The 26,308-nt window shown below is 43.8% G+C and overlaps 1 protein-coding gene across 11 annotated transcripts in view; it reads right to left on the bottom strand.

The window, feature by feature from the left end:
- Positions 1-15,065: 15,065 nt before the first annotated feature.
- The window catches only part of SLC8A3 (solute carrier family 8 member A3), a 135,030-nt gene continuing 123,787 nt past the window's right edge, over positions 15,066-26,308 (bottom strand). For 9 of the 11 annotated variants that reach the window (XM_081293482.1, XM_081293487.1, XM_081293485.1 and 6 more), the window contains 4 exons: positions 22,841-22,965; positions 22,204-22,303; positions 20,217-20,492; positions 15,066-17,129 (listed from right to left, as the gene is read on the bottom strand). In XM_081293482.1, the coding sequence (XP_081149608.1) occupies positions 16,753-17,129; positions 20,217-20,492; positions 22,204-22,303; positions 22,841-22,965 (878 nt within the window). In that variant the 3' untranslated portion in view covers positions 15,066-16,752. The remainder of the gene's footprint in view (positions 17,130-20,216; positions 20,493-22,203; positions 22,304-22,840; positions 22,966-26,308) is intronic. The other 2 variants (XM_081293488.1, XM_081293484.1) reach the window with 1 other exon arrangement.

Raw genomic sequence — 26,308 nt, forward strand, 5'->3', positions numbered from 1 at the left:
AGGGGTCACACTGGATGATGAAGAGTCACAACAGGCTGGCTGGAGGGGTAAAACATGGTGGGGACAGGAAGGGCAGGAGAGTAGGGTAAGGTGTGGTGAGGGGATTGGAGGAAGAGCACTTGAGAGGAATGTTGGGTCACAACCTAGAGAAACAGGCAAGAACTAGGCTGAGGTGCCCCTGATAGGCTATTGTTGTTTGAGGCCTTCACATTGCATCTAGAAAGGTCTGCAGAGCAGCATGTGGACTGTTTTCAGTTCAGAATAGGTGCTCAGGTGAACTGTGGTTACACTTGAAATTTGCTGCACTATTTCAGTCTCGGGATCCAGCCCAGCTCTCTTGCAAATCCAGGTTCCCAGGCACATCCACGTAGGTGTCCCACAAGCCTTGCTACCCAACATGCCTAAAACTGAACAAGTCATCTCTGCTCTTCTCCTATCAATGCTGAGGCACAACCAGCCAGCCACTCTCCCAAGATTGGAACACCAGAGACGGCTCTCCCTCTTTCCTGTGTCCCTCCCTCCCTGTCCAAATAGTTCATCACCATGTCCTGTAAATTCTCTCTCCTCTCCATCCCTGTTGCCCCACTTCCTACAGCTGCCATTGGCCAATCTCTGCTCCATCCATTCCCCACCTCAATCATCCACAATGTGGATGATTCAGCTACTGAAAAAGGAAATCATGTCAGGTGACGTCCTACTTGAAGTTCTTCAGTGGCTTGGAGTAGCTGATATGGGCTGAATTGAGTCTCCCCAAATCCCTATGTTAAAATCTAACCCCTAATGTAGACTGTATTTGGAGAGAGTCTTTAAGGAGGTAACTGGGATTAAATGAGGTTATAAGGATGGGTCCCTGATCCTTGTATGGACTGGTGTCCTTATAAGTAGAGGCAGACACACCCCATTACTTTCTCTCTCTCCTTCTCTCTCTCTCTCTCTCTCTCTCTCTCTCTCTCTCTCTCACACACACACACACACACACACACACACACACACACACACACACTCAGACACAGAAGAAAAGCCATGTGAGGACACAGTGAGAAGGCAGCTCTCTCCAAGACAGGGAAGAAAGCCTCACCAGAAACCAATCCTGACAGCACCTTGATCTTGAACTTTTAGCCTCCAGAACTGAGAGAAAATAAATTTCTGTTTAGGTTGCTGAGTCTGAATCATTTTGTTATGATGGCCTGAGCAGACTAGTATCATGGCTCTCTGGTGTTGCTTTAGTTTAGTTTGCAAGGCTAAGCATCTTGATCTAGTCCTGACATTGAGCCCTGGTTCCTGTACACATATTCCTATGAAATGCACACATCTCATTGTTGTGACATTGACACACTGCATTGGTGTGCTTCCAGGTAAGCACAGCTACATCTGCATTCAAGGCACTTTCCAGGTCATACATATCACACCATCTGTGCCACGTGCTCTTCAAGGTCTTACATTTCCTGCGTCTGCCTGGAAAAACAATAACATCAGTAACAAGCATAAATAATCACAAACTTACCAGGCAGTGTGATGCATAAATTATATCAGTTATGTATTGGGATCCCTCCCAAATCCCAAAGTAGATAATATCTTAGTTATGCAATTGAGAGAAAAAAAATGCAAGACTTGGAGACCTTAGGTGACATGATCAAGGTCACCTTGCCTGTAATCTAAGAGTTGGGACTTTAAACTCAGGTCTCCACAAACAAGCCATTCTTTGCTTTCTGCCATTTCATACAGCATCACTAAATGACCCAGAATATGCGTCTTCCATCTGTCCTCATTTGGTGAAATCTGCCTGGTCTTTCAAAATTAGCTCGGACATCTTTCTGCCAGGCTGAATCTTACATGCTTCCTCCTGAATGCTCCCAAACTACCCTTTCCTTGCCTCAGCTACAGCCCTGGACTTTCAGAAGGATCATGGAAAGTAGAGTCTCTATTTTAGGTGTTTTTTTAATTCATCTCTGGAAGAGCAGTCAATGAATACCTTTGAATTGATGAAAAGATTATCTTTTTGTTGGATTTTTTTTTAAAGGAACTAAGAAAACAAACTACTGTAATTTTTCTGGTTAATGTTGGAAACTCCACTCGACTATTCCTCTTTTTAGGAAGCATCCCGGTTTTCTTTGTCCATTATATGATGCTTCAGCATCTAATGCTGATGTCTCTGACTTCTTACGGTTTTCCTGTATTCCCTCCCGTATTATAATCAACAGTTCTCCTGTCTGTTCCATCTACTGAACTGGAATCACCACCTTAACGTTAGAATACCTTGCAAACCTTCATGAGATGTTTACATGGAAATAATTATGAGATTAGCACATTTAAAAATAATATTGGGCACAGTGAAAAACTTGAAAGGATTTTGACAGGAATGATCATTAACTTTTTAGGTATGATAACAGCATTATGATTATATTTTTAAAAGTGTCCATGTAACTGGGTGTGGGGGCCCATGTTGCTAATCCCAGTTACTCCGGAGGCTGAGGTAGGAAGTTGCAAGTTTAAGGCCAGCCTGGGCAATTTAGGGAAACCCTTTCTCAAATGAAAGTAAAAAAAGAAAAAAGTAGAGCACCCCTGAATCCAATCCCCAGCACTGCAAATAAATAAATAAATAAATAAATAAATAAATAAATAAATAAAACAAAACCCTGTTCATTTATTTTAAAAATACCTACTTCACAGATGAAGTTTTTTGATGTCTGGAATTTGCTTCAAAATAATGGGAGGTGGGCTAGTTGGGAATGGAAGAAACAAAACTGGTTGTGAGTTGATAACTGCTGAAGCTGGGAGATAGTACATGGGAGTTCATTACTCTCATCTCTTTATTGTTCTACATATTAGCAGTTTTCCAAAATAAAAGTTAAACTACAAGAGATAAGATTAGGTACACGTATAGAAAGACACTGGGGCTGTGTTTCTATCTTCATGTCTGAACAGGCACATGGATGATAGGGGGTAAGAGGAGATAGGGGCATAATGGTTTGGAACAGGGGATCTCACACTTGAGAGAGTGCAGCAGATTCCTTTGGAAGGCCTGTTTGAAACAGATTTCTGAGTCCTATTCCCAGAGGTCAGGAGTGGAGTCTGGGATAAGGCCTTAGAATTTTCATTTCTTGTACATCAGCAGTTTGGATCTTAAATGTCCCCCAAAAGCTCATCAGCCGATGCTGATGTTGCTTATCTGGAGACCACATTTTGAAAAAATCATTAGTTTATAGTTTGGATTTCAATGTCAGATGTCCAAGTACACATTTGAGTTCTGTTAAGATAGTTAAGATATGGACTCTGTCAAGATATGGACTCTGGGTAAATCACTTGTCTGCTGTGTCGTCATCCGTAAAATGGGTGTCATTGTATCTTATAGGGTGGCCATGGTGATTCAGTGAGATAGGGTTAAGCACTAGACATGGTGCCCAGGTTACTTACAATACCTAATACAATGTAAATACTAGGGGTCAGCCTCCTCTTCCTCTTTTAAATCCTTGGAGAGCTTTGGTGATAGGGGGAGCCTGAAAAATTACCTCTTCTAATGTTTCTAATTTATTTATGGTTATTTTTGCAGTGCTGGGAAGAGAACACAGGGCCTCCCATATGATAGTTAAGTGCTCTATCACCAAGCTACATCCCCATCCCCAATATTCTAGTGGTTATACATAAAAAATCCCAGGGCTGGGGATATAGCTCAGTTGGTAGAGTGCTTGCCTTGCATGCACAAGGCCCTAGGTTCAATCCCCAGCACAACAACAACAACAACAACAACAACAAAAATACCAAACATTCTCCATATCTGCAGGTTCTGAATTCACAGTCTGAACAAATCACAGTTTGAATATCCTACTTTGAATGCCCCATTTATTTCTATTGGTGTTCGGACTGATTCAGGACTGTTGCTGAATCACAGTTTGAACCACAGGTCAAACACTTATCTTGTGGTAGATCCAGAACCAGAATCCACTTCTTTCAACTTTAGTATTTTTAATTTGCTATACATTGAAAGAGGACTCATATGAATGGAAAAGTTCATTGAAAGTGGAAGAAGGGGCTTGTCTACTGAAATCTTGAGTAGTGCATCACATCAGTATCTAAAAAGTGAGGTTTTGGAAAAGATATAAGAAAATACACCTGCTAACACCATGAAATAGACATGCCATCGTAAAAAAGGCATGGTGAGGGACTGCATCATGGGGACTCCGTGAGGAGAAGCAGAGTGAAAGAACTATCTCACATCAGTAGCAAAGCCACCTGGCATAGCAGGGAAGACAGGGGCCGTAGAGAGAGCTCCTATTCCTGGGACTCCTCCTCTGGCTTTGCTATGAACTATTTATGTGTCTTTGAGCAGTCAGCCTCACCTCTCGGACCTTCTCTTTCCATTTGGAAGTTTTTTTTTTTTTGGGGGGGGTGGTGGTGGCAGGGATTAAACTCAGGGACACTTAACTACTGAGCCACCTTCCCAGCCTTTTTTTTTTTTTTTTGTATTTTATTTTAAGACAGGGTTTCACTGAGTTGCTTAGGCCCTGCTAAGTTGCTGAGACTGGCTTTGAACTCAAGATACTCATGCTTCAGCCTCCCTAGCTGCTGGGATTACAGGTGTGGGCTACCATGCCCTGCTCACCTGAGAGTTCTTACTACAGTTGGCTCTCCATATCTGCGGGTTCTGCATCCACAGTTTGAACCAACCATAGATCAAAAATATTCAGAAAAAAATTGCATCTCTATTTAACATGCACAGACTTTTCTACTTGTCATTATTCCCTAAACAATACCATGTAACAACTATCTGCATAGTATTTACATTGTATTAGGTTTTGTAAGTAACCTAAATATGATTTAAAGTATACAGGAGAATATGTGTATGTCATAGGCAAGTAGTACACCATTTACATAAGAGACTTGAGCATCCGCAGATTCTGGTGTCCACGGAGAGGGGAACCAATTCTCAGATGCCAAGAGACAAGTGTGTACTTCAGGCACTTTGCTAAACCTGTTATCCCATGAAATTTTTCTGATGACTTGATGTGATGTGCCAGATCTCTCCTGCCTGTGTCTCTGGGTCCATTCTTCCCGTTTCCCCACCTGCTCTCTGCATTGCCATGGAGGTCGACTTGTGTGCACTGTTATCGGTAGAGCTCTCATGCCCTTTAGATAACCAGGGGTTCAGCAAGAGATGGGAGAGGGGAGACAGGAGAGGACAGGGTGTTTATTCCCCTGATTCCTCCCTGTGAGGCTGTCTTAGGCTGGCTGTTTTCTACTGAAAGGTGTTGCCCCTCTCTAAGTAGCCTACCTACCTGACTCTTCTCTTAATTCCGAAAACCTCTCCACTCCCAAAACCTCTCTAGGAATAATCGCAGCTCTGTTGCTGACAGCCCTGGGTTTCCAATTCTGTCCCGGCCTTCGGAATATCCTACTTTGAATGCCGCATTTATTTCTATTGGTGTTCGGACTGATCCAGGACTGTTGCTGGAAGTGGCCCCAGGAGACAAACTCATAAAATGGGACTCAAAGTTTAGGTGGCTCATGTTTTTGAGCCATTCAGAGTTCACTTCCTTGATGAGGGCAAATGATGGATCATGAAAGATGGTGGCAGTAAGATTGTCCAAAACACCATTGAAGGTAGTATGAGGGCAAGGTGTTGGGAGATCAAGTGGTTCTAACATCACTAGGGCAATAACCATGATTATAAAAATTGTGGAGTCTATGGATTCTTTGGGTGGCTTTGGTGATTGCTATGGTTTGGATCTTGAATATTCCCCCAAAGCTCATATGTTGAAAGTACATTTGCCAGCTAGTGGTGCCAACTCAAGGTGGCAGAAACTAGGAGGTGGGGACTATTTGAAGGAAGCAGGTCCCTGGGGGTGTGTCCTTCTCTGTCTCTTTGCTTCTTGGCCCTCATTTGAGTTTCCTTTGCCACACCCTCCTGCCATGAGGTTCTGCCTACAGGCCCAGAAAAAATGAAGCCAGGTGACCAGGGACTAAAACCACAAGCCAAAATAAATCTCCCCTCCTTTAAGTTGTTTTTCTCAGGTATTTTGTCAGAGCCATGGAAAGCTGACCAACACGGATATCCTACAGGAAGGATGGGAAAAACAAATTTTAAGCTTTAAATATACTCATGGAGAACTGGCAGTCCTCCCAGGAAACTCTAAAGGAGCCCCCTCGTTTCCTGTAGGCACAGTGAAGATAGAGATGTGGACCAAGTCCAAGTTGTAGCATGAATTAAGCACTCTCGTTAGGAGTGAGGAAGGAGTGAAACCAAGTGACATGTGACTTTATCCATGCAGAACTGGGTGCCTCATCCAACACAATTATAAAATTGGCTGTACATGGCAGTACTCCATCGTAAAATAGAAGTGGTATATAAAAACCCAGGCCAATTAGGTCATCCTACTGCAAGGCTGTAGGAACAGGTGGTTTAGACTCCTGCGGTAACTCTGGCTACAGCTTTGCTACCTCTCTCTCCACCACACTTTGGCTTCCCAGAGAATTCCCTGTGATCAGTTTATAATTTAGGAAAAAAAAAAAGAACTTAATTCTGCATTTGCACAGTGTGCCAGCATAGTCCAGAGGTGGACAACATCATGCTCTAGCCCTACTCAGGTGTGGCCCTCAAAGACAGGCTGTACTGAAACCCTCCCAGTGGGCAGAATTTCAGGCAGTGTATTACATGTTCAGTTTGATCTGAATTATGGATCTACATTGGCTCATACTGAAGACTTGAAAGGAAGTCAACTAGGAGCAAAATATTGGGTGGTTTGTCCTCTCCAAAGCTCATGTTGAATCTTAATCCCCAGAGTCATATCTTAGTGGTTTGGAGGTGTGTCCTTTGGGAGGTAATCAGGATTAGATGAAATAAGAGGATGGAGCCCTGTGATTGCATTAGTGGCCTTATAAGAAGAGAAAGAGAGACCTGAGTTGGTAAGCTTTCTGTGTTTCACCACATGATGTCTTGTGCCACTTTGGGACTCTGCAGTATGTGCCCACCAGCAAGAAGGCTCTTACCAGATGTGGTCCCTTAAATGTGGATTTCCCAGTTTCCTTAACTGTAAGAAATAAGCTTCTTTTCTTTATAAATTACCCAATCTATGATATTCAGTTATAGCAACAGAAAATGGATGAACACAAGGAAATCTGGGGAAGGCGTGGAATGAGGTACACAGTGTGAAGATGTTTGTGTCCCACTTAAATGTCTACCAGAGCAACCATGGTGGCCAATGTTCTCAATAATCAGATGGACTCTATGCTATGCACTTGTTCTGACACTTGTTCCATGGATCCATGTAGGAGATGGCAGCAGGAATGGAGTCTATACTTGGGCTCAACAACACACGTGTCTCCTCATCAAGTTTCATTTGGCTATTGTCACTAAGAGTGTATGAGCTGCTAATAGCAAAAGCAACAGATGAGCCATTGATATAGCAATATCTCCCAGGAAGACCAGCTGGTTGCCTGGTGTCAGGTTAATTACACTGGACTACTCCTATCATTGTGGAAGAGGCAGAAGTTAGCCTTTACAGAGTATCCATATTCTTGGTATGGATTAGCCTTTCTTGCCCATAGTGTTTCTGCTATCATCTGCTTTATGGACTCAGAATGCCTTATCCATCACTATGGCATCTTCTACAACATGTCTCTAACCAGAGGTGCTGGTCTGACCATATTTTCTATTATCCAAAGGAGGCTTGACCTTGGGTGGGATGGCTTGATGCAGACTCAATTACAGCACAAGCTAGGAGATAATACCTTGTGAAATTATTGTGCTATCTTACTGTATATGTTCTAATTTACATTCTTTAATATTTAGTGTTGTCTGCCTCTACATAGGATTCATAGGTCTTGACATCAAGGGGAAAGGGATAGGATCATTTCTGAATCTAATAATCTACTTACAAATTTTTGATTTCTGTTTCTAAGTCTTGGGCTTAGTAAGTTTATAGGTACCAATGTCCAAGGGATAAATGCTTCCATCAAGAACCATAGTTATGGTTCTGATGAAAAAGAAGCTGAGCCTGCCCCTAGCCATTTTGGATTCACTGAATTGGGTAGGGTAATTACTTGCAGGAAATTGGGTTGCTGTTACACAATGAGATTAAGAAGGACTGTGTTTGAAACTTGGGGATTTGTTTAGTGTGTATTTTCAAACTCTCTTACTCAAAAGTACTGATCAATGAAAAACTGAGCAACATGCCAAGAACCATGAAGGTTTTCATGATCCCACCAAGTAAAGAACTTTGCCCAGTTTAGATGCTGGGTGGAATCGTTGGAAAAGGTGACAGCATGACATAGCAGAAGGTGAATGTATAGAGTCCACCATTTTGTAGCTCTGTAAGAATCTTAATATTTGAGGTTAACCAACCATCCCAGTTTCCCAGGACTGGGGGATTTCCTGGGACACAAGACTTTCAGTGCGAAAACTGTGAAAGTCCTGGGAAAATCAAGACAGAGCATACTGTTATGGTCTTTATTTTCTTCTGTAAATAATGACTTCATTTCATACCCAATAAGAGTGTGTGAAGGTGGTAGGATCTTGGACCTCAGTAGACCTAGATCTTGGATCTCAGTAGACCTAGATATGAAGTGCCACTTGTGAAATGTCCTTGGACAGATTCCTCAACTTCTCCCAGGGCCTCCCTTCTTTCTTGAAGTCCACAAGTTGTTTTTGCTTACCATCATCTGCCTTACTTATTAGCATGCAAGACCTGATGTGGCCTTCTGGCCCTTTCTGGATTGCTCTTTCATTGATACCAAGCTTGTCTGTCTTAATTTTTCACTATGACCTGGGGTTGGCCTGACTTGGAAGTCCTGGTGACCACTGGTCATCTCTCCAGGTATTAATTTACAAGCCTAACACTTCTAGGGTATGTATATACTATGTACCATGGTAATTGACTTGACAAGGATTCATTTAATTTTTGCAACCCTGCATTTTTTTTATTGAGAAAAATGAGAACCAGGGAAGTCATCACCTGTTTAAAAATTCACAGGTAGACTTGGGACTCAAACCCTACAGAGTGCTGAGGGCAAGCACCAGCATGTGAAGGGCCAAAATGTAATTCTATAGGCCTTGACCCCATAGCAGGTATCACACAAATAGCTTCAGTGCCAGGATGGTCACTTAAATGAGAGAGATGGGTTGGGTAGGAAACCTGGGGAATTGAGGAGGTAGACCCTGTGTATGTGGGGTGGCCACTTATTAGCACATAAAATCATTAACACTCAGTGTGATCAGAAAAGCCCAGATCCAGATTTTTTACAAAATATTTCAGTTTTTAAGTATTAACAACTCTTCCAATTTTTAACAAAGCATTGCATGGATCAAGCTCTTCAAGTTCTTCAAGATTTTAACTGCTGCCCCACGGTCACAGAAAGAGAAATTGATTGAATGAGTTAGAGGTACTGATCATGGGAAGAGAATGAATATTTACCACATAGTGTGGAAAAATTCCATTCACGTAATGGTCAGTTTGTAATAAAGATGGCAGGGTGAGGACCAGCTTCCATTGTTTTTCCACTCAGGTAGAAGTAAGGAAGAACTTGAGATGAGCAGAAAGGACCAAGAGTAGAAAACAGAATCTGAGGATTTTGAGGCACCAGAATAGTCTACCTTGAGTCAACTTCTTCCTAGATTTTTCAGAAAAAGGCAGCACTATTTCTAGGTATGTGTTAATCAGGTTTTGTTGTTGTTATTGTTGTTGTTGTTTTGTCACTGTGACCAAAACAACCAACAAGAACAATTTAGGGAAGGAAAAGTTTATTTTGAGCTCACCATTTCAGAGATTTAGTCCATGGTGGGTTGACTCTTCTGCTCTGAGTCCAAGGTAAGACAGGACATCAATGGCAGAAGGGCATGGGGCAGGAGGGCTCTTCCATTCATGGCCACCAGGAAGCCGCAGGGTCAAGGGGAAGGGACTGCAGGGAAAAATGAACCCTTCCAGGGCATGTCCCCAGTGACCACCTCCTCCAGCCATGCTCCACCTACCTACAGTTTACCACCCAGTTAGTCCATTCAAACTAAGGTGAACTGGTTATAGCTCTCATAATCCAACCATTTTATCTCTGAATACGCCTTCATTCATACAGGAGCTTTGAGGGGACATCTCCTATCCAAATCATAATAGTCCCCAACACAGCAATGTCTTGAGGTAGAGTTTTGGAAAGTGCTTGAATCATGAGAGCACTAGTCTCATTAGTAGATTAATCCATTGGAAAATGAAATCAGTTGAACACTTTTTCATGTGTTTGCTGGTCGATTGTATATCTTCCTCTGAGAACTGTCTGTAGCAATAATAAGCATTGGCTAAAATGTGGGGAAAAGGCACACTCATACATTGCTGGAGGGACTGCAAATTGGTGCAACCACTCTGGAGAGCAGTGTGGAGATTCCTTAGGAAACTTGGAATGGAACCACCATTTGACCCAGCTATCCCACTCCTCAGTCTTTTCCCAAAGGACTTAAAATCAGCATGCTATAGTGATGTAGCCACATCAATGTTTATAGCAGCTCAATTCACGATAGCTAAACTGTGGAACCAACCTAGATGCCCTTCAATAGATAAATGGATTAAAAAAAACCTGTGGTATATATGCACAATGGAATATTATTCAGCATTAAAAGAGAATAAAATTATGGCATTTGCAGGCAAATGGATGGAGTTGGAGAATATCATGCTAAGTGAATTAAGCCATTCCCAAAAAAAAAAACAAAGGCAGAAAGTTCTCTCTGATAAGTGGATGCTGGTCTATAATTGGGGGAGCATGGGGAGAATGGAGGAACTTTGATTGGGCAAAGATGAGCCAGAGGAGGTGGGTAGTCATGGGGGCAGGAAAGATGGTGGAATGAGATGGACATAATTACCCTCAGTACATGTATAACTGCACATATGGTGTGACTATACATCGTGTACAAACAAAGAAATGAAAAGTTGTGCTCCATTTGTGTATGAATCAAAATGCATTCTGCTGTCATATATACTTATTAGAACAAATAAAAAAATGACTGAATATTATCATTACAAAGAAAAATGAAATCAGTATCCCAAAGAGAGATCTTTGTACCCATGTTCATTGAATAGTCAAAATATGGAAACAACTCAAATGTCTGTTGACAGATGAATGGATAAATAGTGGTACATATATAAATGGACTATTACTAAGCCTTAAAAAAAGAAGGAAATCCTGTCATTTGTATATTGTGGGTGAACCTAGAAGACATGATAAGTGAAATAAGCCAGGCGGAGAAAGGTAAATGCCACATGATCTCACTTATAAGTGGAATTCACCAAAGTCAAATTCATGAAACAGAGACTAGAAGGATGATCACCAGGGGTTGGGTGAGGGAAATGGGGAGACATTGTCTAAAGGATACAAACTTGTAGTTATCAGATGAATAGGTTCTAGATATCTAATGTGCAGCATGAAGACTGTGGTTAAAATATAGGGAATACATTCTTGAAATTTGCTAAGAGAGTAGATCTCTACCATTCTTGTCACACAAAAAGGGCAACTAAGCCATTGTGGTGGTGCATGCCTATAATTACAGCAACTTGGGAGGCTGAGACAGGAGGATTGAAAGTTTGGGGCCAGCCTCAGCAACTTAGTGAGGTCTGTCTCAAAATAAAAAAATAAAAAGGGCTGGGTTTATGGATCAGTGGTAAAGTGACCCTGGGTTTCCCCTTTCATTTCTTGGCCATGTTGTGATGCCCAAGTCTCTCACGGGAATCTGAGCAGATACAAGTGCCATAGACTTGGACCTTCAGAGCTATAAGCTAAACAAACCTTTTTAAAATATAAAGTACCCAGTCTGAGGTATATTATTATAGATCAGGATTCTATTTCCCTGTTCCCTTCTGAAAATGCAGGAAGTACCACCTGTCATACAGACCAGTGCAGTTTCCCAAGAGTATTTTTTGGATACACTTTCCCAAGAAGGTGTTTTTTGAATCATCTTTCCCTGGGGCCAGATGACACTCCCTCATTAATTATCAGTAATTATCAGATTTCCCATCTGCCCTCAGAAGGTCTATCCAGGTGCCCCTAGAGGAAGCTCCTCAGTAAGGATGGAGACTGAGCAGAGAAGGGGGCCAGAGAAGTCGAGGGACCAGTTGCAGGCTGGCTTCTCCTGCTTTCCCTCCTTGGACACAGCCTGCTTCTCTGTGGATTTCTTTGCCTAGATCCAGTGTCCCCAAATTCAAGCTTTCTCTCTTTCTTTATTCTGATGCCTTTCAGAAGGGATCATGCTTAGGGCCTCACTAAGGTGCTGAGGCTGGCTTTGAACTTTCGATCCTCCTGCCTCAGCCTCCTGGGCTGCTGGGATTACAAGCATGTGCCACCGTGCCCGGCTTATGAAAGGTTTTTGGAACCCACATAGACAAATGTCAGCTTTCTCTTGGCCCTGGAGGTAAAAAATCTCCATCCTTACCCACAGAGTGATCATGGGTGGGGCAAACACTCATAAGCCATTCATCCTTCCATGGCATAGCATGTCATTGGGAAGCGGCTGCCTAGCCAAGGACCATGCTTCTCAATCTCCTTGGCATTTGGGTTAAAATGGGTTCTTTTACTAATAGAATACGAGCAAAAGTGATGAGCCTTCCTTCAGAGCCAAGGCAGTTTGGAGTGTATGCACCGTCTCTAATTTTCTTCCCATCTGCTGCTGAACGAAGAAGACTCCAAGGCCCCAGAGACTGGCAGAGTTACAACAGGAGAGGAAACGGAGTCCCTGAATCATCATGTGGAAGAAAGCCACCGGCTGATCAAAAGCCATTCTCACTGGATTATCACATGAGGGAGAAATAAACTTTCCTTTTGCTAAGCCCCTGAAATATCGGAGTTGATTTATTACATCAGCTAACAGTGCCCTGAAAATAAGTGAGACTAAGGGGTGGGGATGATGTGGCTCGTTCAGTAAAAGATGCTGACGATGATCGTGTGTGCGACGAATAACACACAGGCCGCAGGACTAGGGTGACACAAAGGGACGGTACAATGCTTTTGTCAATCAAGGTTGCCAGGCCCCTTGGTGCATGTGTGCTTGTTCATACGTGCGCGAGCGTGCACACACACACACACACACACACAGACAGACATGCACACACGTGCACACAGAGCTTCTGGATATATTCTAGAATCTCAGTGTTAAACCTGGAAGCAATTGACTTCAGTGGTCCTCTGTTACTGTGATGGGACAGGAGAAGCGTTGACTCAAGTCCCCAGAGTTGATGACACTGTTGATGCTGGTGGCATCTGACTGGCCCCAGCATCCTCAGTGAGCAACTTCAGGTTCCTGGGCTGCTCCTTTCAGCCCCGTTCGCTGTGGCTTACTTCCCTCTTGACAAAGCCTAGCATGTGGATAATCCAGAAAGGACTCCAAAAAAAGGCAAGGAACGGACACAAATGGATTTCATGATTTTGCATCTACCATTTAATCAGCTCAAAGGTTTTTATTCATTTTCAACTGGGTGGCATGAAAAAATACTGAATGAGCCTTTTATCCAAGACCCTCTTTCTGTCTGATTTTTTAATGCCATTGTCTTACAGATCCCATTGTCCTCTAGTTATTGCTTCTGCATCAGGATTTGTGCTCCTGATGCAGCTTTTTCCATGCCAGAAGTTTGAACTTAGGCAAAGGTTAAAAACCCTCAATCTAGAGAAAGAAGTTAGAGAAGAGCCTTCGTCACCAATTCATGACCACTCCTGGGCCTAAAACTTTCTCAGACATACCCAGGGGCCACAGCCAGGACCCACCTGCCTTTCCTCCACCCCCAGCAGCTCTTGCCACTCTGTGACCACACCCTATTCTGTTTCAGCCTGTGCCTGTGAGCACGCTGTTCCTTTTGTGTCTGTCCGTCAATACCAAGCCCTCTCACAGGAGTGACTCACTATTTTTTCTTCCTTCAAGATCCTTCCTAAAGGTCACGCTCTCTGGGAGGCCTTTCCCGGCTCCTCTGGGCTGAGTTAGTGTTTCTTTCCAGTGTGTTCCCACAGGACTCCGGCTGGGCCCCTCTTACAGCCATTTTTCCTTTGTACCTTGGTGTTCCCGGGCTTCATAAGCTCTTTCCCATCCTGCAGCTTTTGGAAGGGGCAATAGGGACCCCCACCCTCCTTTCCTTACCTGAATCATTTGGACCAGGAATGAAAATCGGATGCACAACAGTCACTCCACAGGGGCCCGGACCGCCACCGCAGCCTCCTACAAAGAGGTCTGCCTTCCGGAAATGGACTTCTGGGAATGAGCTGTGTTCTCTTAATTGAGAATTTGGGCTCAGATGAGAAAAGGGGATGTTCAGTTAGCTGTGGGAGTGAAGCTGGGAGTGAGGTCATGAAATGCCATCAGGGCTGGTGACTGTGCTGGACCCTGTGTCAGACAAGCAAACCAGGAAGCTCTTTGTGAGGTGGAGGAAAAGGAGGGGCCTAAAAAACAAGGAAACAAGGAGGGGAGAGACCTTGTAGTGTTTTTTGTTGTGGGGGTCAGTTGTCTAGGTTCCGGAGGGCTTTCAGGCCCCTGAGGCCTGGCTGTGCTCCTGCTTTGAGTTCTACAGGATCACCCTACCTGGCCTTCCCATGCCCTCCTCCATTTCTCTGAACTTATTTTAATGGGTTTCTGCTGCTTTTAACCCAAACAGTCTTTATTAAAAGGACTTTTGCTTCGCCCTCTAGACTGTGAGTTTCTTGTGGTCAGATCTCTTACTCTTCTTTGCGTCACCAGAACATATCTCAACATGTGGAGGGCATCCAAAGTGCTTTTGGTTGAATGAATAGTGAGTGCATGAATGCGGAGTATGTGTGTCTTGGAAATCAATATGGGGCCCTGGTTTCCTAACTGGGATCCTCCCCCGCTGTACCCTCCCCTCTATCTCCACAGCTCTCCGTCCATATGTCCTCCAGCTTCTTAAAGTCCAGGCTGTGACAGCTGGCATTTCCCTAAAATTTTTGTGCTTAAAAAAGTACCGTGTCTGGCACATTGGCACCTGACTGTGACGGAAAATGACACTTTCACCTCACCTCAGTTGCACCCGCTTCAGAAGAAACCCAGGGTGACCCCTGGACCATTTGCTGAAGAAACACAGGGAGAAGCGAGCTATATGTAGAGATATAAGTAGAGCTTTTATTTTTTTTTTTAAAACCAACCCAACATTTCCACTGGCAACTGTCAACATAGCTTATGACATGAGCACTGTTTCTTTTTTAGTTATTTTTTTTCTTAAAAAAAGTGTTTAAAATTAAACAGGTGTTTTTTTTTTTAATTTATCCCTCCCCCTTTAGAAAATGTATTTATGTCAATGCAGAAAGCCTAAAGATCCGTGGGCAGTTCTGTGGTGATGTCTGTGTGTTCACTGGTGTGTGTGTGTTTGTAAAGCCAGGTCCTCCCAAAAGTCATCAGGAAAAGTTCCTTGGGGCATGTCCATCTCTTTTTCTACCATCCCAGGCTCCAAGGGATTAGAGAGACTGAGACTCTCTTAGGAGGGCAAGAAATACCTCACAGGCTGGAAAAAAAAAGCTTCATGAGGTTTTAAAAACAAGCAGGAACATGGGAGAAATGAGGAATTCCAGTTCCCATCCTGTGCAAAAATTTTCAAATGTGGCTCGAGGGCCAGGAGAGGTGGAAGGAGCCCCTTGCTGTCTTATAACCCTCAAACTTGCATCACTTGAAGAAATCTAGGCAGCTCTCTATGTATGGCACATTAGGAGGTGAGGGGCTGGTGTAGCCCACATTTCTCAGAAGGCTGACATTTTAAATATCGTCTTTTTCTTTAAAGATCTCATTGATCGGACACCTCTTCTCTCCTGCTTCAGATATAAAGTCAGAGATGTTCCAGAAGGCCCCTTTTGTCTCCTCAGCTGCCCTTTGTCATTAAGTACGATTTCTATTTTTGTCCCATCACCCCCTCGGTGGGTTTTCTTGCAGGAGGATCCACATACAGACACGGACACAGTGAAATATAGAACTGGAGAGACGTGAACAGGGAAGAGGACAATTGCTTTTGGGTTTGGATTTGATTTCAACGCAAGCAAATAAAGCTCCACCCGCTTTCCACGTTGGTGTGAGAGCTCATTTCCGCTCAAACGCCACCCAGTCCTCCAAACAACACAGAGGGAAAAAAAAGAGATGGGAGACAGGACCTTGCTGGACCTCTGTGACCCTGTGAAAGTGGGAGGTGCGTTTCTGAAAATTCATGCCTCCATCTGTCGTCTTGGACCTGGGATTCTTTCACGGCACTTTGTCACTAACTTCAGAAAGAAACGACAAAGACAAAACAACCAGCAAAGCCCGATGGGAGAAATGAAAACAACCACCATAATGATTGGGATGAAAAGAGAACCCAGACCAGCCACGTGGTTTGGTTCATGTTCGCGCCTCACCAGCTGGATGGGAGAATCGTGACATATCCCAGTGGAGAGACAGGAGAAACCCTGTCCTCAAAGAAACTCGAGGCAAAGGAATAATCCGAAGGTGGACTAGAAGGACACAGGGTCTGCCCTTTGTTGGGTCAGGGACAGGAGTAGGAGTGAGAAGACAGAGGTGGATCTGTTGCTGTTGTTGGTTTGTATTTAATGAAATACTTTGGAAAGTGGGTGTCTCCTCCGTTCCATCTGATGAAGACTTGGCCCTTTCAGAGTGTGGCCAGGGCCTAGGTCAGGTGAGGTTCCTGGGGCTCGGCCCTGATGCTGCCTCCGCAGGGCTGCTCAGCCTGGGAAGGTCACTGTTGGGAAAGTGCCCTTCTCTTGGAAGAAAGTCCTTGGCCTGCCCTGCCGGAGGCCTGGTTCTGGCGCTCAGAACCCCTTGATATAGCAGTAGGCCTCCAGTGTGGCAAAGAGTATGTAGAGGAGCCACAGGCTCACAAAGAGCCACGTCGTGGCCAGCTTGCAGCCGCGGGGGCCACCGAGCTCCCCACCCAGGTGGGGCCTCCGTCGGTACAAGAGCACACTGATGCAGACAAATGCAAAGATGGTGAAAAGGGTGACGGAGAAGGCCAGTGTGCCTGCGGACACGTGGAACTCCTGTCCCTGCAGGGCCCAGTAGATGGCGGCCACGGACCAGGCCAGGCCAATACCCAGGAAGACATTGACGGCGTTGCTGCCAGTAACGTTGCCGATGGAGGCGTCTGCGTACACGTCCTGGAGGGCGGCGGCTTTGCTGGCAAATGTATCTGGAAAAGGACACAGACAAACGGGAGCTGGTGGGAGTCTGAGATGTGGAGGGCCTTTCTTCAAGTATGCCCCAGGGCACCCTGGCAGCAGGAGCTAAGGGGCCACGGCCAGTTCTGTCCGTTAATGAGCTGTGTGGCCTTGGGCAGGTCCCACTGCTGATTTGGGCCTCCTAGTCCTGAAAGATTACTAAGAGCCACCCAGTCCTGATATTCACCAAAAGGATTCATTGTTCTGTTTTGATTACTTTTTCATTAAGGAGAGTTCACCATTTTGGAATGTCTTCCCAGGGAACTTTGACATCCTGGGAAACTGCTTAACGTGGATGCCTGATTGTAATTGTCTGAGCAATGTCTATAGGCTCGGGGGGGGGGGGGGGGGGGGGCATTGATTTTCAGGCACCAAGGACAAGCAGGGTGAGCGGTGGACTCAAGGAAGACGGGATTCTCTCTTTGCTGTTAGTATATGGATCACAAAGACTTGAAGGATATTTGACTTTGGATCTTGGCACAGGTTGTAGGCCCAGGGAGGATCGCCAGGGACATCTAGCCCATTACTTTTATTTTGTAGGTAAGGAAAATAAGGGTCAAGGATCTACCCAAGGTCACAAAGGAAGTTAGCAAGAAACTTGACTTTCATGTAAGGTTCCTACCATTGACCTTCAACCAAAGAGCACCAGCCAGCTGTGAAATCAGATGTGGACCATAGCATCAACTTCCCAATGCTCCAAGTGCTGTTAGTTATTTTTTGGACAATTGCCAGGACTTGGAAATACCTCAAGACACCTCCCTGGCTGGTTTCTCCGGACTTGCCTCAACATTGCCAGTTTTCTCAGATCTCCTGGAGAAAACCTCTTGCCCTTTCTTGCCCGTGACCTTGCACTCAATCCTCTATTATTTATTCCCATATCTATTCTTTTCCCCATATCTGCTCTTTTTCCTCTGATGGCTTGGGTCTCTCAATGCCTGGAGAACAGTGATCACAGGGCATCTCATATACTAAATCTTGCCTGTATCATCCATCTAATTTCTTCCTTCCTTCCTCCCTCCCTCCCTCTCCTCTTTCTTTCTTTCTTTCTTTCTTTCTTTCTTTCTTTCTTTCTTTCTTTCTTTCTTCCTTCCTTCCTTCCTTCCTTTCTTCCTTTCTTTCTTTTTCTTTCTCTTTTTGGTGCCAAGAATTGAACCCAGAGGTGCTTAACCACTGAGCCACATCCCCAGCCCTTTTCTTTATTTTTTATTTTGAGACAGGTTCTTGCTAAGTTGCCTAGGACCTTGCTAAGTTGCTGAGGCCGGCTTTGAACTTGCGATCCTCTTGCCTTCCCCTCCTGAGCCTCTGGGATTATAGATGTGCACCACTGTGCCTGGCTCTAATTTCTTATCACTCAGTTTATTTCCATGATAACCAAACCTCTTGCATCACTAATAATCCCACAGTCTGTGCTGAGGTTTGAAGAAAAGGTTTTCCTAAAGTGTGACATAGATTTAGTTACTCTCCAGGAGGGTAAATTTTCTTGGTTCAGAGAGGGCTTCCCTTGGTTCAGCCAGCAGATTCCTGCCCAGTGAGATTTAGCCTCACCCCTCAAATAGAAGGATATCCTCTGCTTCTCCTTGGGGCAGTTGAAGCTGGGAGGAGTTCAGGGTTCAGATGCCCTGGAGGTCCCAACCAAATTGTATAAGGCTTTTGATTAATTGTATAAGGCTGCATTAGTTAATTCCTGCTTCTCACTCAGGCCCAGCTTCCATATGATTTCCCTTGGAAGCCATCCCTGACCCCAGCCTAGCCCAAGTCTCCCTGGTTTATATCTTTCTCTTTATATCACTCATTGAGATAATTTTAATCACAGCATTTGAATGTAGTCTTTCTCCTTTACCTGGATTATAAACTTGGGTTGGGAAAGGAAACACATCTGGTATTATCACATACGTGATATGTCCCCCAAAAGATCACATGTGAGACAATGTGAGAGGGTTGGTGGAGGTTGGGGATGTTAGGAGGAGATGTTAAGTTGTGAGAGCCTTAAACTAATCAGTGAATTGATCCCTGATGGGATTAACTAAGTGATGGCTGGAGGAGGTGGGGCATCAGGGGCGTGGCTTTGGGGTATATATTTGTACGGGCGAGTGGAGCCTCTCTCTCTCTCTGCTTTCTGATCATTTCGAGAGCCACTTCCCTCTGTTATACTCTCTTGCCATGTTGTTCTGCCTCATCTTGAGCCCCAAGGAATGGAGTCAGCTGTCTACGAACTGAGACCTCTGAAACCATGAGCACCCAGATCAACATTTCCTCCTCTACAATTGTGCTGGTCAGATCTTTTTGTTACCGCAGCAAAAAAAGCTGACTAAAACAACATCTGTAGTCTCTCCTAACAGCCCCAGCAACTAGCACTCTACTGTATCAGGCGTAATAGGAGCTCAGTAAATATTTGTCTAATAAATGAATTAGTGACACCTACTCCCGTTAGTCTTTGAGTATTTAGAAGGAAATAAATACTATGCAATTCATCATATGAAAGGGCAAAGCTCACTAAGCTTTCTTTGCCTGTCCTGCTAGGGGACACTTTGTATTCACAGGTGTCCTTACAAATAGAAGAGACCAAGAATGCTTGTGGACATTTCTGTTGTGACATTTTCAGGCAGGTTGATCTTTCGTCTCTCAGAGACTGCCAGGGGTAAATGGAAGAACAGTGTCTACCTTCTTTGAATGACATTGTTTATGTGCCCTGTTAATGTAATAGAGAGATTAAGAAATTTGGGCCACTTACTTTGGGCAGGTAGCTTAAGCTCCATGGACCTCAGTTTTCTCATTTGTTATGTGGGGATAATAACTTTCCCTATTTAATAAGGTCTTGGTAAGCATGGCAGGGAGGTAGACTTTTTAGCATCCATAGTGCCTGTCACATCAAAAGTGCTCCATAAATGTTAGACATCCTTATTAATATTGTCATTCATCCCCTTGATTGACTTTTGTGCATTGTAAGCACAGAGGTTCTGTTACACTCAGATCTGAGATGCCAAAGAAGATGAGGCAGAGCACAGGGATCATGTGAACCAGGCCATTCCCCTTTGCAGACTCAAGCCCCTCTCTCTCACCTGGCACAGAGGTACCAAATGCCACAAAAACAACAGCTGTGACTGAATCCTTGAGACCAATTGTGCAGCCGAAGTGGGAGGCCAGGTCCCCGATGATGGCGGTGAGCATGCCGATGATGAGGATGGAGACCACGAAGCAGGCCCAGCCGTGGCAGTACTCCGTGGGGGGCACACAGGCAAACAGCACCTTCCAGAAGACCGTCAGGAAATGCATGACGTAGTCAAAGCAGGATGGCAGCCTCTCCTCCCCTGACTCATCCTCATCCTCATCCCCTGCTGGAGACAAGATAAGCAGGTCCCAGAAAGGACAGTGAGTGAGATCAGATCCTCATTCATGGAAAATCAAGTCCATTCCACATTGCAGGCATCATTGACCAGAGGGGGTCTACAGCTCTCTCTGGGCATCTGGTGACCCAAACAGGGTGTGGACATTGGAAAACAGCCAGGAAATTTGGTCAATTGGTTGTCAATTTGGATGCAGGCACAAAATGAGATTGGGAGAAAGAGCAAGGGAACAAGGAAGAGAAGAGACAAAGAGGTTGACAGGGTGGGAGAACACGAGAAGAGCAAGGTCATGGAAGAGGAGGAAGGGAGGATGGAGCAGGCTGTATTTGACTCCGAGGCCCAGAAAAGAAAATGCACTCTGTGCTCACTCTTCACTGGATGCCAATGAGGCTCCCTTTGGATTATCTGGACCGGCTTCTCTGATAAACATCGTACATCTGGTCATTATCCATCCTCAGATGGCTGTCATTCCAGATCATGCAGGTTTACCAGAGAGCCAGTACCCTTTTCCAAGTACCCCATGGGACAGAGCGGGGATGGGCCCCGATTGTCCTTGCCAGGAAACTTGAGCAGAGTTGCCCATTCAGCATCTCAGAAGAGATGTGCTGTTGTCTCTCAGTTCCTGGTCAAGATCAGCTCGTCACATTTGGGCATAATGGGTAGAAGCTGAGTTTCTAAAGAACAGCAATCAGGAACCGGGTTCCAATTCCAGTTTTGCCATAAAGAAAATCTGTAACTAGGGTACATTATCTATTGTTTTTGAAGCTCAGTTCCTGCATTGGTAAAAGGAGAAGGGTAGATTCTGTGGACTACATTCTGTTTACTGTCTCTTGAGGGGCACTGTCAGGTCATCAGAGGGGGCAATGGAAGGATCGATGTGAAAGTAGGGCAGCAGCAGCAGCAGCAAACCTTTCTTCCTGGCTGTACTTTTGCTCTGGCTCTGGGGCCTTGGGGATGTGACCCTGTGAGTTGCTATGACAACAAAACCTCCTGAAAAAAGACAAGGCCAGTAGTGCTCAGCAGTACAAAGAGGCCTCAGTGATGCTGAGAGGCAATGTGGGGTGGTTGGGAGACTCTGTTCATTCCCATTCTAATGTACCTGCAGGCCTCTGGGACTCCTGGCTGGGCTGTGGGTCACTGCACAGGGATCTGTCAGTCAATGCTGAAGTAGAGGTTTGGAGTCATCCAAGGAGGAGATTTGTTCAAGAGTCAATGTAAAGTATTTTGAAAACTCCTGACCCCTATCTTGCGAGATCAGAATCATCCCTCATTTCATAGAAAAGGGAGATCAAGTTCATGAGAAGAAGGAATGACAAAAAAAAAAAACAACAACAACAATTTGTGGTGTACTTGTTTTGTACATGACTCTGTACCTTTCTGCTTTTCTGAGAAATGTAGTGATAGTTCCCTTTTGGGATGAGGACATTGAGGACAAAGAGGATACTTGCTCTGGTCCACATAGGACGACCAGGATTTGAGGCCAGACACAGCCATACTCTTTTTAGTCACCCCACCATCCTCTTCCAAAGTGACCCAGTGAAGCAGCTGAATACTGAGCACCAGGACTAGGAAGATGGAATGTAGCCCCCCCCCAAAAAAAAAAAAAAAAAAAAACAACTGGTGAGCCACTGATGGTGCCGTGCTCTTGCTTCTCCTGGGTTGTCTGCTTCTCCCAGCAAGGCCATTTTTAGACTCTTCTTACCTGCACTGACAGTGATGGCCTCCAGGAACTGGTCCCTCCAGGAGTGGGTCCCCACAACCAAGGCCAGGTTTGTCTTCTTGATCAGTTTGTCCACTGTAGTCTGTCAGAGAGAGAAAAAACTTGAACTCATGAGGTTAGAGTGCCCAGAACCAAGGAGGAGCCTGCTGCTTCAGAGGAATGAAAGATGCCCTGCATCCTGGGGGTTCTGGAAGTTATGGATGGAACAGCCGCCTTGGTTTAAATCCTCTGGAGCAATCTTCTACTTGCCTTTTTTTTTTTTTTTTTTGGTTATGACTCCTGACATTGGATATTTGGAGAGAATAGGGTCTGATGTCAATAAACCTTGCCCTACACCCACTGAGTTTTAGTATCTTTGTTTTAAAGATACAATTAAACAATTGTGATGATACATCTACCGTCTTTCTAGCTGTTCATTCCATATTCTGTATTTTTTTTCACAATATTTCCAGCACTGCTGTTTCAGGTTACAAATGGGGAAAGAGAGACCTGAAGTGGGTAAGTGATTTGTTCAGCTTCAACTTCACATATTCAGTGGTGAAACTGGAGCAGAACCCCAGGTCTTCTGCCCCCATCCTGATTAATCTATTATTGAATTAGACCTCACTGATGGCCTGACCTTGAACTCATAGGACTCTTCAATGATGACCTCTAGTTTGGGGTGTTCACCCAATATTGGCTTTCCCATCTCTGCTATCCTCTTGGCTTCCTCTTCCTCCATAGTCAGCTTCCTGTCTGTCACCTCTGCAAAAAAAAAAAAAAAAAAAAAAAAAAAGAAAAAAGAAAATCAAGCAAGCTTTAGAACCTTTTCCATATCTTGACAATTTAAAGCTCAGCATATTAGACATGCGCGATAGGTACAAAACAAATAGCTCTTGGGAATGGGGACTTTGTGCATTTTACTGCCTCTTTCTATGTCGTGCTAAACACTTCATGACCATTGGGCCAGGAGAGGGTTCTTGTAGGCTTGGATAAGAAGTCCTGTTTGTATACCTGTGTGGGCAACATGACTCAAAGACCTTCTGAGAAATAGCACCAAGTAAAGTCCCCCAAATCATTCAGTGTGATGTGGGGAGCTAGTAAGGAAAGTTGAACTCTTGACATTTGACTATTTTGAACAGTTGGGCCTGTTTAACTTCATGTAAGAGTTCTTGGAGGCACAATTATCCAAAGGGAACAGCTGGTCCACATCAACATCTGTTTCCAACATTGCAGGTTCTCTCCCCTCTGGAAAGGAGAAAAGGGGTTTCCAGGGTGTCTACATTTTGTACAAGAGACTATTGTCCTCATGGTGAGACACTTGTAAGATTTCCCCCCAAATATCATGGTGTTCCAATGAATGATTCCCCAGTGTTTCCATACAAATCAGGCATATTTCTTCTGGAACACAAATATTTATTCAAACATAAAGTAAAATAAAGTTCTTCCTTTACTTTCTTTGGAGGCATTCTCTGTGTCCCTCAGCATCTTGACTCATTTACCATTCTCGTGTCGTACAGTTAGACATTTTTTCTGCTTCATCTGGTGAGTCCATTTTAAGACCACTTCACCATGAAGACATGTTTTCTGGATTAGAGTGAAATAGAGATTGAATCTTTTTATTCCCCTTTGATTAGAAAATCGCTCTTGGCGGCCTGTTTCTTTCAAAGCTCATTTAAACATCTTCCCACCCAAGTCCACATTCTCACATGCAATTAATTCTTTTATTCGGCTCCTTAATTGCTTTCATTCCACACAGTAAACCTCCCAGGGGAATTCGATAGTCCTTGGATAATCTGAAGGACGAGATGGGTCAGAGGCCAGGAAAATCTTTTTTTTTCTCTCTCTCACTGGGGAATTGATGAAGCAAGGGGAGGGACAAGGCTCAAGTTCTTGAGGTTGCAATAAAAAGAATTCTCGAAAAAGACCATAAACCAAGAATATAAGTTACTAAAGAGAGAGCCTTGTATTTTTATATAACATTTATTTTTCTTTATTCTTTCTCTCCTTTTCTTTTCTCTCTTTCTTTCTTTCTTTCTTTCTTTCTTTTTTTTTTTGGTTGACATGGTATGAATGTTCACAGTCTCTGATTTCTGCACTTGCTGTTTTATTACTGTCCCTGGCATCAAATATAAAAAGCAATCCCAAAACTTCGTGGGAGCTGTCCATGGTCCTAACCCCCCTCTGGTGCTGGTGGCCACTTTTGGAAACAAGTATTTCTCAAGGATGTATGTCCTTTTATATATTTTTAAGTCAGAAGACACCTGCTAGCATTCTAACTACATTTAATTCATTTATTCTGGTTCTCTGGTTAGTTAATTCTGAAGGTATATCTGTGTGCATCTAGGGTTCTGGCTATGCACAAGGCCAGAAATCCTAGAAATCAGTCTACATGTCACGCTGGAAAAAAGCCCTTAGAAAAAGACATATAGATTCCTTCAAAGAATGGAATAGTTTTTTCCTCTTCTTTCAGGGTTTGGCACCATATCATGATGCCTGTCTTAGCAGTGACAGTGTTGTTCCACCCCTCCCTCCCAGTTCCCCTATGTCTTACTTTTACATGTGCCTTAAGAACTTTAGACCACTATAATGAGCTCTCCAGTGACATAGAAATGTACCTGTCTAACCCCTTGTCTAGCTATCAATCTATCCCTGTATCCATCTGGCATGATATTCATCTACCTACTGACCTGTCCACCCCTGTGGTGACAGCCAGTTTTTCCATTTAGCTTTCAGCAAAAAATCTTTTTTGACAAATAACCAATGCTCTATCTTTAGGTCTCCTACAACCCCACATGAGACACTCTGTATTTATTTGTTAATTGATTGATTCACATGCCTCTATATAAACTCTGATTTAGCATCTTGGTTTGGCAGCAATTCCTGCCTTTTTCTATTTTAGTAATAAGCATTGCTTTCACTTCAGATCAAATTAATTTCTTGAGAGAATGTTAAGTCTCCAGCTTAAAAGATTATAGTGAGTCTGATCACTTGTTGATGGAACTCCTCAGAACTTCAAGTAAAGAGAATAAATGACAGGTGATCCTGATATGCAGACTGACTAACCAAACTCTCAGTTCTAGGAATAGGAAAAAAAGATAGGTGGGAACGAAAAGAAAGGGAGAGAAAGAATATGAATAAGATGGAAGATTGGACAAGTACTGGAAGCACAAAGAACTTGCCAAGCCAGACAAGGCTGTGAATACTCTGCAAGTATCCTTACTGAGAAGTGGGGTGATACAGCCAGGGCTGTCACTCCCAGGCCCTTGAGCTTGGTGGGTAGCTCGGGATGAACATATTTACTTTCTGTGTCTAATGCCACCAGGCATTTTATCCACTTCAGTCTATCCTGCCAGGAATAAGAATTTGAGTTTCCCAGTGAATTTAAAGCCTAATCAAAGCCTTCTAAATTAAAGGTCTATGGATTGGAATATCTAGAAAAAGTGTCATTTCCGTCCCCCCCTCAATTTTTAGTTTCTAGTGATATTTGAAAGTGTGTTAAAAGTATAAAGAAACTTAAGGTCAATCCCAATCTTTGTTGTATGCGTATTTGTATGAGGTAGAGGCAAGATCTGGAACAGACGAATCCAAATATCTTCTCATGCAAGAGGATGAATGAAATGGAGAAGACCCAATGTTATGAGATCAATCCCCCAGGAGAAGCATGAAAAATACTGTTGGGTATGGGTATGGCCCTTGTCCTGTTGGTATTGCAAGAAGCCAAGGAAACCGGAACAATGTTTTTTTTTTTTCCCATAAAAGTAAAGTATAAGCATAACCTACATTTTTTTTTTTGTTTAGGCTCCAAGGAGGCAAATGTCCTTAGTATGTCCATGGCCTCCTCCTAAGCCCAGAGTGTAGCCGGTAGGTGAGTATGACTATGAACTCTGTAAGATGCTTTTCCTCTTAAATGACTTTAAAATTTTCTGTGTTCAAAGAATGGATGAGAGATAAGACATTCTTTAAAAATACATTGGAACTCTCTTGTGGAGCCCATTCTGCCTGCATCAAGAGTTATGGCATTGCCAGATATGGGGAAATGCTTTCCTATCTGCTCGTAATGTCGGATGTTTGTGAACAGTTTCTAGTCACACCAGCACACTCTCAA

Source organism: Spermophilus citellus, assembly GCF_964194105.1.
Source record: "Spermophilus citellus genome assembly, chromosome: 4".
Classification (NCBI taxonomy): domain Eukaryota; kingdom Metazoa; phylum Chordata; class Mammalia; order Rodentia; family Sciuridae; genus Spermophilus; species Spermophilus citellus.